Source organism: Rhinolophus hipposideros (genome assembly GCF_964194185.1).
Source record: "Rhinolophus hipposideros genome assembly, chromosome: 6".
Lineage (NCBI taxonomy): Eukaryota > Metazoa > Chordata > Mammalia > Chiroptera > Rhinolophidae > Rhinolophus > Rhinolophus hipposideros.
This window is the reverse complement of record NC_138052.1, coordinates 93,056,475-93,072,022: the sequence shown is the minus strand read 5'-3', so window position 1 is coordinate 93,072,022 and position 15,548 is coordinate 93,056,475. Positions and strand designations below refer to the sequence as shown.

The following is a 15,548-nucleotide window of genomic DNA, read 5'->3' as shown; positions in this document are numbered from 1 at the left end:
GCTCTGGTTGTAAGTTCTCTCTTCTCATCATTTCTAAAACTAGAGGAGTCCCCCCTCCCCCCCTTTCTAAAGTTCACCTTTTAATCAAAGCATTTTCTATTTGAAATAATGTTGTTATATGGTTTTAGCTGGAGAAGGACCTGCCCATCAGTTCAATCTTTTTTGGTGGCTTGTTATAACTAAAGTCCTGAAAAATGAAATCGTCCATCAGTAGCTTCTATTTTCTGTATTTACATATGCAAGAAAGTCACGGTATCTGTAATCTCTATACACTAACTTAATTCATGTGGTCCAATTTGGTGAGCATTGTTAAATGCGATTGGTTTCATCAACATCCTAACACAGATCAGAGGATACTCTGTGCTCAAAGATTAGTTTCTTGAAAAACTCTTAGTTCTACATGGTTATACTTTCCTGACAGTTTTTTCCGGTGGGTTTTCTTATCCTTCTAATTTCATGCCTCAATTGGAAATACTAACTATTTGTGGTTTTAAAGAGATAATGTGGATGATCCATATTGTAGCGTGTCTTGAAGCTACATGCCCCTGTTGTACTGCTTCTGTGGATGTAATTATCCAGGCAGCAACTCTGCTGATTTAAGGCTTAGCTTGTCATGGGGGAGGAAACCCCTCTGTGTCTGAAGAGGCAATGCCCTCCAGTACATCTGGAACATTCTCTCTTCTGCTTCCCTGTAGAGCTGTCCCGTGTCCACAGGGCTGCATAGTTAAGGTGGCGGGGGTTTTCTGTCCCTTGTGCATTCGCTGTCTGTCCTGACTCCCAGACTACACAGAATCCTGTCTCTGTTGCTAACCATCCTCGTGTCTGTGCCTCACAGTCCATGGCGGTTTCTAATTGACAGGGTTTTGTGGATGACCTCTCCCCCTCTCAGCCTGTTTTTCTATTCCTTTATTGTTTTATCTTTTGTTTCTTCTGTCTTTTATAACTTCAAAAGTCCTCTCAGTTTCCTCATGGGAAAATCCCTGGCCTTTTACTAGGTGTTAGCCAATCAAAGAGCTGCTTTCCTCCCATGCCGTGAGATGACTAATTTGAGCACACGTGCAATTTGGGGGTCTTGGCTTTTTAAAAAACAATTGCTACTGGATATCTAGGGCCTGCAGCTTTATTTTATTTTTTCCTTTTTAGCTTTTTTGGTGGCTTGAATTTTGTTTTATTTTTTCCTTTTCAGCTTTTTTTTCTTTGTGAAGTCACTTATATGAAGCTGGCTGGTTCTAGAAGGCTTATTTCTAGGTAAATGAGGTTGGACAACATGAAGATTTTAGTTTTCTCCTCAGAGTCACTGATTCTTGTCCTCATTTCTGGGAGCAGGCGGGTATTAAAATTAGAGCAGCTGTTTCCACTTAAGGTTAGAAAAGCTGAAAAGAGAGCAGAGGGAATTTTTGTGACTAAAGAGAGAAAAACACACCAGAGTAGTCCAGGGTCCAGGCAGGCGGGTCCACAAGCACAGCAAGCAAGCACTTCACAGCTTAAAGTGAAAGGGTTTCCCAAATATGGTGACCGTGGTTTTTCTGCGCCTTCACCTGGTTTCACAGGTGTTGACAGAGTCCTCGCCCAACTTTTTTTAAGGATCCTGGGCCACCAAGCATGGCTGATACAGAACACCTGCCTAGTGGCAAATGCTCGGAGCAAAGAATGAAGAAGGTCTAAAACAGCAATGCACTTCCTTTGTTTCAGACAATAAATATTCATCAAGTGCCACCTATGTGCCAGGTTTTGCAGCTCCCTGCTGCCTCACACAGGTGTCATTTGCCATTCCACCTACTTTAAATAATAAAGAAATCAACACATTTTAATATTTGGAGACTACCTTGGGGTCCTCAACTAGAGTGGAAGGTTCTTTTGAAACTGGGAGATGGACTGGAGTCCCACCCTGGTTTAACATGTTTTATTGGCTTCCGAAGCTTCTAGGACGGAGGCCAAGCCCATTAGGATAATGCAGAGGCAGCTGTATTTGGGCTCCTGCTGGCTCCCGCCGCCCCAACCCCAGGCTGCTGGGGAGTCTCTGGAATCTGCGAGCCCCTCCACCATCTGGAGGAAAGTCAAGAAGGGGCCTCTAGGTGACTTTTGAGCCAAGGCCGGTTAGTATCATCATCTTTGCCAGCAGCTCCTGGGTTCTCTCAAAAAGAAAAACTCGGGGTGCAGGAAACTCTCAGAACAGGGATGCAGTTGACGCTGCTCTTGAGAATTTTCACCAGGGCCTCCTGCCAAGTGCAGTTCTCTGCCCACCTCACTCAGGTTGTGCCACCGGTTACACAGTTGGTAGATGGCAAAGAAATTTCCTGGAAAAGTTAAAAACAAAACAAAACAAACGAAACGTGCTTCTTTCATTTGACTGGTGGGATGTCACCCAGAAAGATGGCGTCCCAGCTTTCACATGTGTGGACAATTTCAGCCCAGACTTTAAGCAGTTTAATGAAATAGCTCTTCTCAGGATAAGTCACCTTGTCCCGCGTCTTCTCTCACTACCGGTGTGGCCGGTCTGGGTCGAATGCTGAGGCCCCTTCACCTTTGCTGCCCTAGCTGTGGGCACATTACACGGTGTACATACTCTACTTGCTCCTCATTTGTCTGCGCAGAGGAGCTGCATGTGCTCAGACTTTGCCCTGTGCAGATCCCTGAAACTTGGTCAGCATGTGGCTCATGAAGCAGGTACCTGCTCCTAGAAGCCATGTTTTCCTGAGTGGGGGTTGGGGGCAATCCAAATGAGGGCAGAAGAAAATCTGGCATTTCCTCGCTGTTTACCCTGCCCGGACCCTGCTAAGGGTCCATATTCCTACGGGCTCCATTCTCCTGGACACATCTTCAGGCATCTTGCATTCCACGGATGCAAAATGAAAGCCTTCTCCAGAAGCAGGAACCAGGGCCCTCTGGGCAGGCGCCTTCTCTCGAGAGCTGAGTGAGCTCGGTTCAGATTCTTTCAAAGGGCTAATGAGCTGCCCAGGATTTGGGGTCTGTTTAACCTGACGCCCTCCACAAACCATGGTTTCCTGACCCTTCTTAAACTTGTTCTTCTTTCTGAATCCCATATTTCAATGAGTGACCCTGCCAGTTGTCCAAGTCACATGCTAGGAGTCACCATGCACAGTTCCTTTTCTTTTTCACCTCACGCATCTAGTTGGTTAGTGTCCCAATCCTAGGACTCTCCAGCCTGCCTTCACCTTTCCGGCTATGTTGACCCTGCCTTAGATACTCGTATGGCCTACGTCACTCCCACCTGGATAATTGCAGTGGTTTCCTAATACACCCCTGTCATCCCTGTGTCTCCAGATTGACCCCCTACTAACACATCATCCCGTTGTTGCTAGAGGCCATTTTCTAAACTGCCTCATCTGTCATATGCCTGCTCCATATTCATTACGACTTGCTTTCAGAGCCCAAGTCAAACTCTCTAGCATCCCAGGCTACGGACTGATTTTTACCTTTTTTAACAAATCTCTTTTTAAAACTCCCTGACACGTTGCCCTTGCTTCAGTTAAATAGAACTACTTGTAGTTCTCTCCATGTACCGCACTCTTTAACACCCTAGGGCTTTTACACTTGCTGTTCTCTTTGGCAGAAGCCCGCTTTCTTGCTTTTCTTTCCTTGGGTAGCTCCTCCTTGACCCTTGAGACTTAAGGTAGTGAGACTTTCTGAATTACCTTGGGGAGTGCAGTGCTGTACTCTCTGGGTGTCACAGCGTCCCGTATGCATATCTCATGGCTCCGATTTCACTGTGATAAAGTCATGCTTTATTCATCTGTTATCCCCCTTAATCATTAATCTTAAGGCCTGTGCATTCATCTGTGGATTTCCAGATACACTGCCAAACCTTTTTCATAAAGGCTATCATATGAGAGTACTTCCTTCATGATATGGTTGCTAGATACAGAGATTAATACTTTTTAAAATTAACTTTTAAGAAAGAGAATTCTATTTTTGTGTATGGTGTGAGAGAGGAGTCAAGCTTAATTTTTTCCCCAATATAGATATCCATTTATTGAAAAGACTCTGTTTATCACACTACTCTATTCCAGAAATGAAGTGTCCATATGTGGCCATTTTAGTTCTTGACTCTCTAGTCCATTGTACTAATTACTGTAGCTTTAAAATTCCTGATTCCTTATAGGGCAAGCCCTCCTCTATTGTTCTTCTTATTCAAGAGTGTCTGGGCTCCTTGGGGACATTTTACACAAGAACAACCACTGCCACCACCACCACAACAAAAAACCTCGTGTTTTTTGTTGCATTAAATCTGTAAATAACTTTGGGGAAAAATCGAATCTTTTGTGATATTGAGTTTTCTAATCACTAGAATCTCTCACCATTTACATATATCTTCTTTAATGTCTCTCAATACTCTTTCACTATTTTACAACTTTCTTTGTTGAGGCCATCCATTGCTTTCATTTGATTTATACCTAGGTATTTGATTTTTTTGATATGTTGTAGACAGCACCTTTTAAAATTTTATCTTTTATTTGTTTCTGATATGTGGAGATGCAACTGTTTTTTTTTTCCCCCAAGAAATTTTGACGTAGTGTCTAGCTAACTTGCTGGAATTCCATATTCTAATACTTTTATCTTCATGCATAATCATAAAGCCCGTGAATCATGACAGCTTTTGTTTCTATTCAATCCTTATACCTTTTTATTGTTACCTCCTTGCACTTGCCAGGACCTTTAGTGCAACATTTACTGGAAATGTTGATGCAAGCATTCTTGCTTTGTTATCAATTTCAGAGAGAAACTTTTCACCATTTCATCAAAAAGTATTAAATTTGCTACAGGTTTTTTTTTTTTTTTTGGTAGATACTCTTTATCAGATTATCGAAATGCCCTTCCATTTCTATTTGCTAAAAGTCTTCACTCTACGTGGATGTTGAGTTTAATAAAATGCTTTTCCTGCCTCCATGGAGATGCTCATATAATCTTGCAGGAAGTTGAATTCCTAGTTTGCTGCAGGCTTCTTTTCCTGAGTAGATAGGGGGGTGAAGGTTGACTTAATCTCCTGGATTCATGGCATTGTTGTTTTGTAAAAAGAGTTTGCTAGGATGTAGGAATATCTCTGATGAGAGGCAAAACAAGAACATATGCGCTGAAATTGTTCTTTAAATTTCGGATTCAAGAAACTTGTCTTTGAATGACTAAAAGAAAAAAGGAAGTAAAGCACTTCATTTGAGGCTGTGTACCTATGGGGGTACATGCAGTTGAGGATTATCTCGGGGAATCTAGTTGAATGTGGAAAGCAGGGGAGAAAGGCTTTGCCTGGTTTTTGAAGTACAGTTATTTAATTCTTGATATATCTGCAACTGAGCAGGGCGTAAAGATTCATCAGTATGGCTACTGACTCTGTGTACCAGCCAGACTAAAGAAAGAGTAGTGTAATTTCAAGATCATTTCCAAATGTAGCATACTTTAAAGAGATACCGTGAAAAAGTAGGAACATAATGAGACGGGTTTATTTTTAATGGAGTCATTTCATCGTCAAAAATTTGAATCCTGCTTATAATTTCTTTTTAGCCTACTTACAAATGTGACTCAGCCCACGTGTGAAAATCAGGACAGGCTGATTTTAAGAAAGTTGACTAAGGTTTTGAGGGGAAACGATTGACTGCCTAGATTAGTCTTGGAATAATTTTCAAGTAGATCTAGAGTTCCTAATAGAGGAGTAAAGAAATACTCAAAACATAGGAATATGTGTTTCACTATGATATACAGTCCTTGATTCAGTAGAGTGAATGAGAATTTTTATTATTTGAATTTGGAAAAAAAAATTCATGGGAAGCGTTTTTTGGCTGTGTCTACTATTGGCATAAACACTGTAGCGATTTTCCCCCCACATCTTTCCTCCTAGTGGGTAAGCAGTTGGCATTGGAATGTAGTTAAGATCTTTGTTGAATAAAGTAGGAAAAATATCCTTTTAAAGATAGAAACACTGTGACAGTTGGACCCCAACAATGTTCATTTGCCTTTCATCCTGCAGATGACATTTCTAACCAGTGCAATGCTTATTTTGGATCAAGAAACCCAATATTAAGAAGTTTGTAGTCCCATCCTTTCTTTTCGCAGTTGAGGAAACAGAGTCCCAGGAAACATCCTTGTCTTGTTCAAGGTCACCCACAAATGGGAGCGGAACACCAGGCTTTCTCTGCTGTACCATAGTACTTCAGGGCAGTGATTCTCACTACCATTTTCCCACAAACCCTGACACCCAAATTTTGACGTCATTTATGTTGTGGTTCCCCTCCCTGTTGGCAGATGTAGACACTCCTGTCGTTTCAAGGCCCCCTGGCCTGTGTGACTCCTCCCCTGCCCCCCCCCCCCACCCAGGGTTCCACCTACTTCTTTGTTTAGCCTCTGCAGTGAGCTGTCCATCACTCATTTCCATTTAGTTCAGTTGATAGGTAGGAGGGTAGGGGGAGAATGTCCACAGTTCTTGCAGTGAAGAAAAGGTGTGAGTATGACCCTCTGTCATAGTCTCGCCTCATAGTGCATTATCTGGATAAGGATTCCTTTCACAGTGCCAAGATTTATCCTGCGACGTTCCTGCACATAATTATGATTAGAAGAGCGTCTGGTCCCTTCTCTGCCTTACGTTGTATCGTGAATGGTCCTTCTGTGACTTAATAGCTCGGTGCATGCCAGCTTGGTAAGGGAGTTGGGTGGGGAGAAAAAAATAGCAATATTGCTATGGACATTATCATGGCCCCGTTCAAGCTTGTCTTCTTTGAGGTTTACCCAGAGGAGCCCACGCACTTATCTCTTTCTTTTGTGAACCCCAAGTCGGTAGTGTGTGGATCAGGGATTGGCAAACTCAAGGCCTCCATAATAAATATTGAAATGGCTTTGTGGGCCGGATAGTCTCTGTGGCAACTGCTCAAGTGCTGATGTGAGATACTCAAAACACACACAGATGGCCATGGCCGTGTCCCAGGAAAACTTTATTTATGGAAGCAGCCTGGTTTTGGCCCGTGGTTGTAGTTTGCCAGCCCTGGTTTATACTGACAAACTCTGAATTTTTTGGTTTTGGACCAAGTGCATCGAAATCATCTGGGGGAACTCGGAACGATACGGGTTTCTAGGCCTCACCCTCAGAGTTCTGATGAATAGTTTGGTGAGGGGGAATCTATATTTTTAAAAGTTCTTTAATTGATTCTGCCGCCCAGACACATTATTAAAACAATGGTCCATTCTGCTTTTAAAAAATTTGTGTGTGTACTTCTATACAAATAGACACGTGAGATCGTGGTTTGTGTTGAAAAATAATACTAAAAATGGTGTGATTCTGCACACAGCATTCTGTGCATTCCTTGTTTATGCTTTGCCCTTTTTATTGAGGTGTCTCTCTGTTAGTGACATTTAGGAATCTATATAAAGACTTAATTCTCTGCAGTATGTTGTACATTTTTCTTTCTCCATCATGTTGCTACCTTTTAGCTTCATTTATGGAGTCATGTGGATTTTTGAAAACATTTTAATGGGGTGAAATGCATCAATCTGTTCCTTTAAGGAGTGATTTTGCTCCAGGGGCCGCTGGTAATGTCTGCTGACATTTTTGGTTGTCACAACTGTCATTGTTGGATGGAGGGCTTCTGGCATCTAGTAAGTGGAGATGAGGCATGCTGCTAAACCTTCTGCAAAGCACAGGGCAGCCCCACAACAGTGCAATATACAGATGATGTATTACAGAAATATAATACATCACCTGAAACCTATATATTTTTACTAACCAATGTCACCCCAATACATTTAATAAAAATTAAAAAAAAAACCCACAAAACTACCCAGCCCAAAGAGTCAGTAGTGCTGAGGTTGAGAAATCCTGCTGTGAGGATTTGTTTTTGTTCCTTGCTTGATAAGGCACCTTCTTCTTCCTATGACACTAAGATCTATATGAAAATCTGTATTCAAAAGTTCCTACTCAGAAAAATTCCTAAAACAATGGCCCATTCTATTGACTTGTTAATATCACACCACACAGATTTCCCAGTTGTTTCTCTTCTGTGTCTGTATCTTACTCCTCACTGCTCTGTAAGAGCCATGAGTCTTCCGTGTCCCTTTGGTGACCTGCATGGCCTGGGTCACCTAAAGGGCTCCATCTGGGGTTGCAGATGCTGCTCCTGGCCTGTGCGGGGTTCCTATTCCCAGGCTGACTCGCCCACTGAGCACGGGACAAACGAGGGGGTGGGGGTGACCTCAGGTTTGCACTGTGCCCCTCCGGACCCTCTGACAACAGTGTCATTGAGCGCCGAGTGGTCGTCAGAAGCATCTGGAATCATAGAGCTGGATGAGGCCTTAAGGAGTTCTACCCCAGCCCCCCACTTAATGTGCGAGGCGTGTGTGTCTAGAGCAGGCATGGGACAGGTCCAGAGCCTCTGAGCCACCTGGCAGATCAGAGCCCATGCCAGGACTGCAGTTACTCAGCTGGCCCCATTTTCCATTAGAGAAGTCCTTTCTGCTGCCTTTGTTTTGTTGAGAGCGGCCACTGTCATCTAACACAGGCTGGCTCTGCAACCTGCTCGTGACCTGCTCACTTCATACACACAATTGTCAAGCCCATTCTCTCTCTCTCAGCGTTAGGGACTTAAACTCAATCAAACACATGATTACAATAGTCTGCATGCGTCTAAGCAGGGTATTAGTTGACCATTAGGCTGCTCAGGTCAGGTCCAAGTCAATGGGTCTTTTCCTTCTATTAGACTGTGAGCTCTTTGAGAGCTAGGAATGGACTTTATTTGTCTTCCTGACCCGTCTTCTGGGTACCCTACCTGGCGCTTCACAGGTACTCTGTAAATGTCACTTGAATTACTGACCAGCCATATTGAGTTTTCTGTAACAGTACGGGAGAGGTAGGAACAAAGCCCAGAGCTTCTCTAAAGGAACATGGAAGGATCACCTGGGAAGGTGGTTATGTCTCCCCAGACCCACCATCACCCAGTACTGCCGATGAAAGTGTCCATAGGCTATACTTTTGAGGAAACTCTACAAGCTTTGATTTCCTGTATCTAATGACCCTGTGAATGGGCCTCTTTCAGGCTTGTTTTAAGTTTGACCTTTCATCCTTCTGTCTGTATGTTGCAGAAGGCATTGGAATGGCCAAAAATATGGGCAGCAGACAGTTCAAGGACGGAAATCAGGTCACAGCTAAAGTGTCACATGAGACACCTTTCTATCCTGAGTTCTTGGGGTGTCAGGCATCTTCCCTGAGTCTGGCCTCCCATCTCAGCCGTGCACACCCCCATAAATGCTCTTGATTGTGGTATAAATTATTTGACACGGGTGAAAAATTTAAAATAAAATGTGATAAGAACAGTTTTAGATTAGTACTATGATGTGAAAAAATTGGGCTTAAATACACAAATTAACCTTATGTGACAAATATACAGCATTTAATAAATAAGCTTGTTGGTTAACTGTAAGCAGAAAATCATCAACCCATGCGCTTTCTCTTTACTCCTTTTTAAATGTGCTATTACAAAGCCTTACTCGTTTTTTCCCCATCATTAGAAGCTAGAAGTTATAGCCAGGAAAACATCGCCTGTTGAATTTTGGGTATCCCCAAAGTCAGGTCTATTAATTATGATGTTTTGCCTCATTATGCATTTTGACAGCTTGGTTATTTCCTGCTTAAAGTTCAAACTTAATGGGATTCAAGGGCAGTAATGACCTCTACGACAGGACTTTTTTCTTATGAGATAAAATACAAATAGAAACTTAAAAAAAAAAATCTAAGTTGTATCCAGTCAGACAGGACTTACAATAAATATTTACAATTCCAGGATTCTGCTTAAAAATTAGTTATTGCATTTTATCTTATATTTTCTGTTATGTAATTGAAACTGATTTTTTTTTAATGAAACTAGTCTAAGTAGTGTTATAGAATGGTAGGTACTTGTCATTGTTAGTGAAGCAATGAATAGAAAAGCCAAAGAAGTAGCATTACTGTGAAATGATTATTTTAAAGAAGGGATCAGTGACCTCATAGTGCATTTAATTTTCTGCTTTGTACCCCAGTGCGTGCTTTGTATAAAACACCATTCATTCACTCAGCCATTGATTCAGTCAGCTCCCCTGTTCTAGAGCTGGAGGCCCTCGAGTAAACAAACAGGTATAAAAAAAGAAAAGCAATATGACCTCATAGGTGTTACATTTCAGTGGGGGAAGATAGAAAATAAATGTAATGAATAACTTTTTCCCCCCACACAAGATATTAGACGGTGACATATGTTTTGGGGAAAATGAAGCAGAGAAAGAGGGATGGACAGTGCCAAGCGGTGGAGACTTGGCACTGGTATACCCTATACCAGTATACCCTATACCAGAGAAGTCCTCCTGAGCAGGTGACATTTGACCAAGGACTCAAAGAAGGCTTGGGAGTAAGAAGTGAGAAGTAATAGAGGCAATGGCCATGAAAGGCCCTGAGGCAGGAGATGCCTGGCGGAATAGAGGAACAGTGAGGTCAGTGCGTCTGGAGCCAAGAAAGGGAGACCAGGAGTGGGAGGTGATGCTAAAGCAGTTTAGGGAAGGAGCCATCACACAGGGCTTAGAAAGGCTCTGTAAAGACTTTGGTCGAGTAAAATTCAGTATTTGCTTAACATTGCTAAGTCTTAGCCGTACAAGTAGAATAATAAATGCACTTACCTTAGAGGGTGGTCGTAAGGAGGAGGTTCAGAAAGGAAAAATGCTAAAGGTACTGGAAGGTACCCAAAAGTACTGAGTGAAAAAATGGCAGGGAGTCGCAGTTTTGCCGTTGTTCTTAGTGCCTGTGTGGGGTACTAGATGGAAAGTCTACAGGGGCAGACACAGCATCTGTTTTGTTTTATTTTTCCTTTTAGCATGTTATTCCCAGACCTGGTGCAGTTCTAGTCACAGAGTGAGGCCTCCATCAATATTCACCGAGTATTATCGTGATACCTTTATTCTAATAAAGCATTTGAGGTGGTCTTCATTGGCCTGTGTTTAACTCTTACTTATTTTCTGTTGCTCACAGAAGTATAACCTTTCCCTTTTGCCTTCTCCACAGGGATTGTGTGTGTGTGTATGTGTGTGTGTGTGTGTGTGTGTGATGGTAATAACTAGATAACAAAGTTGCAGTGTTGTGTTGTGGAAGGAACTCTCAGCTGGACGTCAGAAGGTGTGGCATGGTTGGGCCGTGATGGGTCACTCAACTCCTCTGCCCTCCCGTTTCCCAACAGTGATATGGGTTCAGAAAAATCCTTCTTAATTTCAGGTCTGTTGTGAGACACTATATGGCAATGTTCTTTGAAAACCCTAAATAACCACCACAGTGGGGAGCCATAGGTACCACGCCTTTCCTGTGTGAAGGCAGATACCTGTACTTTGAATTCTTTGTCTGGAGCAGGTATTGGATTTACGCTGTGCCTTGGTCCTCTCTGAGGACTGGCTGTTGCCAGCAGTGGGCTGTGGGAGGGGGCAGAAGCCCTGGGGCCTCTTTGGCCTCAGCTGGGTGGCCTTTGCCTTAGTATGTCATTCTCTAAGCTGCACAGTGGAGGTTTGGATTTCCAGAATTAATTTTTATAATCTCTTCAATGTACTTAAATGATCTAAATGCATTTCTGTGTGTTTTAAGCACATGCTACGTCTCAATCTGTGACTATGTCGATCTCAGACATTGCATTAAAAGTTGATTTCAGAAACATGGCTTATAGGGACCCTTTATCCTCGCTAATTAAATCCTTCTTCCTTCCTGTCATATAATTCTTGAGGTGATACCCATTCCATGAAGCTTTCCTAAAAACAAAGCAGAAACGAGATAACAGTATCACGACTAAGGAGAAATTCACATCTCTACCTCATCACACGTTGCTTTCCAAATAGCAATCAATCAATCTATCTATCTATCTTTATTTTGTCAGCACTTTTAAAAGGAAACCCTGCCATGTTTTCTGCGTTCCTCGATGAGCTGGGAGTAGAGCCGTGAACACAGTGGATAAAGTCCATGTGCTCATGGAGCTCACATGTCTGTGGCAGAGGAAAAAAGGAATTATTTTAGCTTTTGTTGCGAGGGAAGACTTCTCCAAGTAGATGACATTGGAGTAGAGAACTTAGTGAAATAAGTGAGATAACCATGCAACGTCTGGGAGGAAAGTATGCCAGGCAGAGAGCCCAGCAGGAGCAAAAGCGCGGAGCTCGGCATGACCTTGGCTTGGTCCAGGGACAGCAAGAAAGAGACCAGGGAGGAGGAACGTGTGTGGGAAGAGAGGACATCAGGGGTAGGAAGGGGTCAGATCAGAGCTTCGTCTGCCATGGAAGGAGTTTGGATTTTACTTTGAGTTGCTAAACATTATAAATATTTTAAAATCATTTCCAGTTTAAATATTCTTGGCAGATACCAATCCATCTACTCTTATCTGAGATTCTGTGAAGGAATTGCCAAGTGATAGTCGAGACTTAACACTCTTTCTGGAGCTTCATTTTATTTGATTCAAAAACCCCTTTACAGTCCTGAAGAAGTTGGTTGGAAAGTGTTTGACAAGGATATTAGTGGAGTGAGTAGCCATTTTCCATGCAGAATTACTTGTATGTGTGTTTATGTGAACCATTTCAATAGGAGAAATCAGGGCTGCATTTCTCTGTAGTCTGTTCTTTCCTGAATTCTATTTTATGGTCAGCCCTGAGAAGCCAGGAGTACATCAAGTAGAGGTCTAATTTTCTGTTATCCCAAAAGCAAATGATAATTGAATAAGCATTGAGAACATGAGCTGTCTCCAGGGAAGCATTATTTTATTGTTTAATTTCACATTGTTTTGTAGCATCTCCCAGTAATAACAAATGGCAATTCAGAGGTCAGCAAAGGACTCAGAGATAGAAACACTCAGAACAGGAACACAATTTGAAGACATGTAAGTGAATTTTTAGCTCCCATATCCAGCAAGGTCACATTTCTCTGTAATCACCCTCCAAAATAATGAGGTAGAAACATTCACCAAATTCTGCTTAATACACACTGCTCTCTACTTGCTTGCAGTTGTCATGCGTGCTCCTCATTTTGGAAGTCAGTCATGAAGTAACAATCACCGTAACAAACTTGGTTCCTCAGGTAGGAAATTGGGAGACTGAGGTAGGCGCACCTGTAGGAGAAAGAAACGAGGCAGTCATTTCTCATGAGCAAACCTTGTGATGGTCCAGGATGTGCAAAAGGAGACTTCAATTTAGACGCCTAGTATTATTTGTCATGACATGCAGCTGCAAAATCAATGTTGGTATTTTCCTAATGAGCCTCAATTTTAATTATTTTCACCTTAGAAAATTCCTCTAGAAAGCGTGTTCCTGAAATCAACATAGTTTAGGGCTTTGGGGTTCAGGGAGGCCCTTCCCTATGTATGTCCGGGCTGGACACCTGTTACCTGAGGAGAGTTGAATGTTGGGATGACTTTGGGACAAGCAGTGAAGACCTTGTATTTCACAGGAACAGCGTTTCCTGAGCAGCAGCTCTGAGACACTGAGCTAATTTCCCAGCGATGGCACCACTTTTCTTATGAGGGAATAATTGGCCCATTTGTGGTCTCATTTCAGATTGTTGCGGATCCTTGCGCCAGCAACCCTTGTCACCATGGCAACTGCAGTAGCATCCCCGGCAGCGATGGCTACCTCTGTGTTTGCGCTGAAGGCTACGAAGGTCCAAACTGTGAACAGGCACTTCCCAGTCTTCCAACCTCAGGCTGGACCGAGTCCGTGGCACCCAGACAGCTCCAGCCTGTCCCCGCTACCCAGGAGCCTGACGTCATCCTGCCCCGCTCTCAGGCAACCGTGACCCTGCCCACGTGGCAGCCGAAAACAGGGCAGAAAGTGGTAGAAATGAAATGGGATCAAGTGGAGGTGAGAATGTGTTGTTGCACATATTTTTATGTGCGGAACTAACTAGGTTAAAATAATGCCCGTGGTTCCAACGTCAGCAGTAAAAAATGGAAAACCTTTAAATTACCTATTGAACAAAACAACCTTATTCCCATCCGTACTTGTTTGACAGCTCTCTTAGTTACACAAATGGAACATTTGGATTGTGATTGTCTCCTAAGCATGAAGAGAGTAATCAAGAAAAGAAAAGGAATGAAATTTGTTTCTGGAACGATAGCCACATACATTTCTGTACGTAATCTTAGATTTGGGGGCAGACAGCTCAAAGAAGAGTCATATAAATGGACATATCACAGACCCTCCATTGTTGACCTAATTTTCCTTCATGGAATCGTATGCTCAACTTTTTGTTTGTTTGTTATGGTTTAGGTTCTATTTATGGTAACGTGAAGCATTTCAGTGGGATTTAGAAAAAAAAAAGCTATCCTTGATTTTAAAAATATTTTGAGAATGCACTTGAGAATGAAATTTGCAAATTTTATTTATTTTGGCAACAGCAAATTCTATTTATTGAATCTTGTCCAGTCTGAGTTTGGCTTATTGTATGTTCAGGCTCATCAGAAGTCTCACTACATAAAATATAAAAATTTCAGTACATCCCTAAAAGTTGACCTAAAATATCAATTTTCTAGCTGGAAGAATTTGGGAACAAATCCAGATCATGAATTTGAGGTGGCATCGATAGACTGTAATCCCATTCCATATTTTATATTTTACATGACGTCCACATAGACCTGGGGTTGTATATCATTACAGGTTTTGTAGCTTAAATGGAAAAAACACACAGATCTTTGTGTAGCACTTTTTGAGTGAAGGAATGTGTCTAGGAATTTCCCTTATAAAAAGAGGTAAGGTAGCATGTCTTCTTTGATTTTCTTGGGTAGTTCTAACGAGTTGACCCACTTTTGTTTTTCCATTGCCACACAATTTATGAAGGCCACCTTCAGACTACAAGACAGTGTTCTCAGCCTCCCTTAGAAACGGTGGACTTGTTCTGATTTCAGACTTTTAATAAAGCCTTTGAAGTTACGGTTTTTAATACCTCTTTGCTGAGGGACTCACTTCTTGAATGTGAACTAGATTTGGTTCCATGTTTATCAAGGAAGTATTCTTTAAAGAAAATCTCTCCTTAATCAGCCATTTCAATGTCTTTATTTAAAGACGTGCTATCCTACAGCTGGTAAATATGAAAAAAAAAGCCTCATCTTCCCTTCCTGCTGTTATTTCTTAGGAGGTTCAAGAAGCAGGTTAGAGGCAGCAGAGGAAGGAGACATGTGAATGTGTTTGGGCTTCCCCATTTCATGAAGTAATGATGCTTCAGAATCATGAAGCATTTGGAGCCTTAGGGGACTAAAATTTACAGGACAATTGTCTGTTACACAGATTGAGCAAAGTTTTGTGGCTTAAGATTTTGGACGCACATCTTTGAAAGTCCACGGTGGGGTTTCCCTGCAGCATTTGACTATTAGGTGTCGGGTGTGGGATGAAAGTGCTGAGGATTTCCGTTTCGTTATCAGTCAACGTCATGATGAGGGATACCTTTAATACCCTCTGATTTTGACTCTCATGGGTGAGGGCAGTGATCACGACATGAGGCGTAAATGAATAAACTGGTCAGGAGCGCCTGACGCAGCCCAAGTGTTGGGTTGGCAATGTGCTTCCTAAGGAGCACA

The 15,548-nt window shown here is 42.3% G+C and overlaps 1 protein-coding gene across 1 annotated transcript in view; it reads left to right on the top strand.

Annotated features, from left to right (window-relative positions):
- The window catches only part of DNER (delta/notch like EGF repeat containing), a 274,119-nt gene that overhangs the window by 97,013 nt on the left and 161,558 nt on the right, over positions 1 to 15,548 (top strand). Inside the window, exon 2 of the mRNA XM_081051089.1 lies at positions 13,534 to 13,836. Coding sequence (XP_080907215.1) covers positions 13,534 to 13,836 — 303 coding nt within the window. The remainder of the gene's footprint in view (positions 1 to 13,533; positions 13,837 to 15,548) is intronic.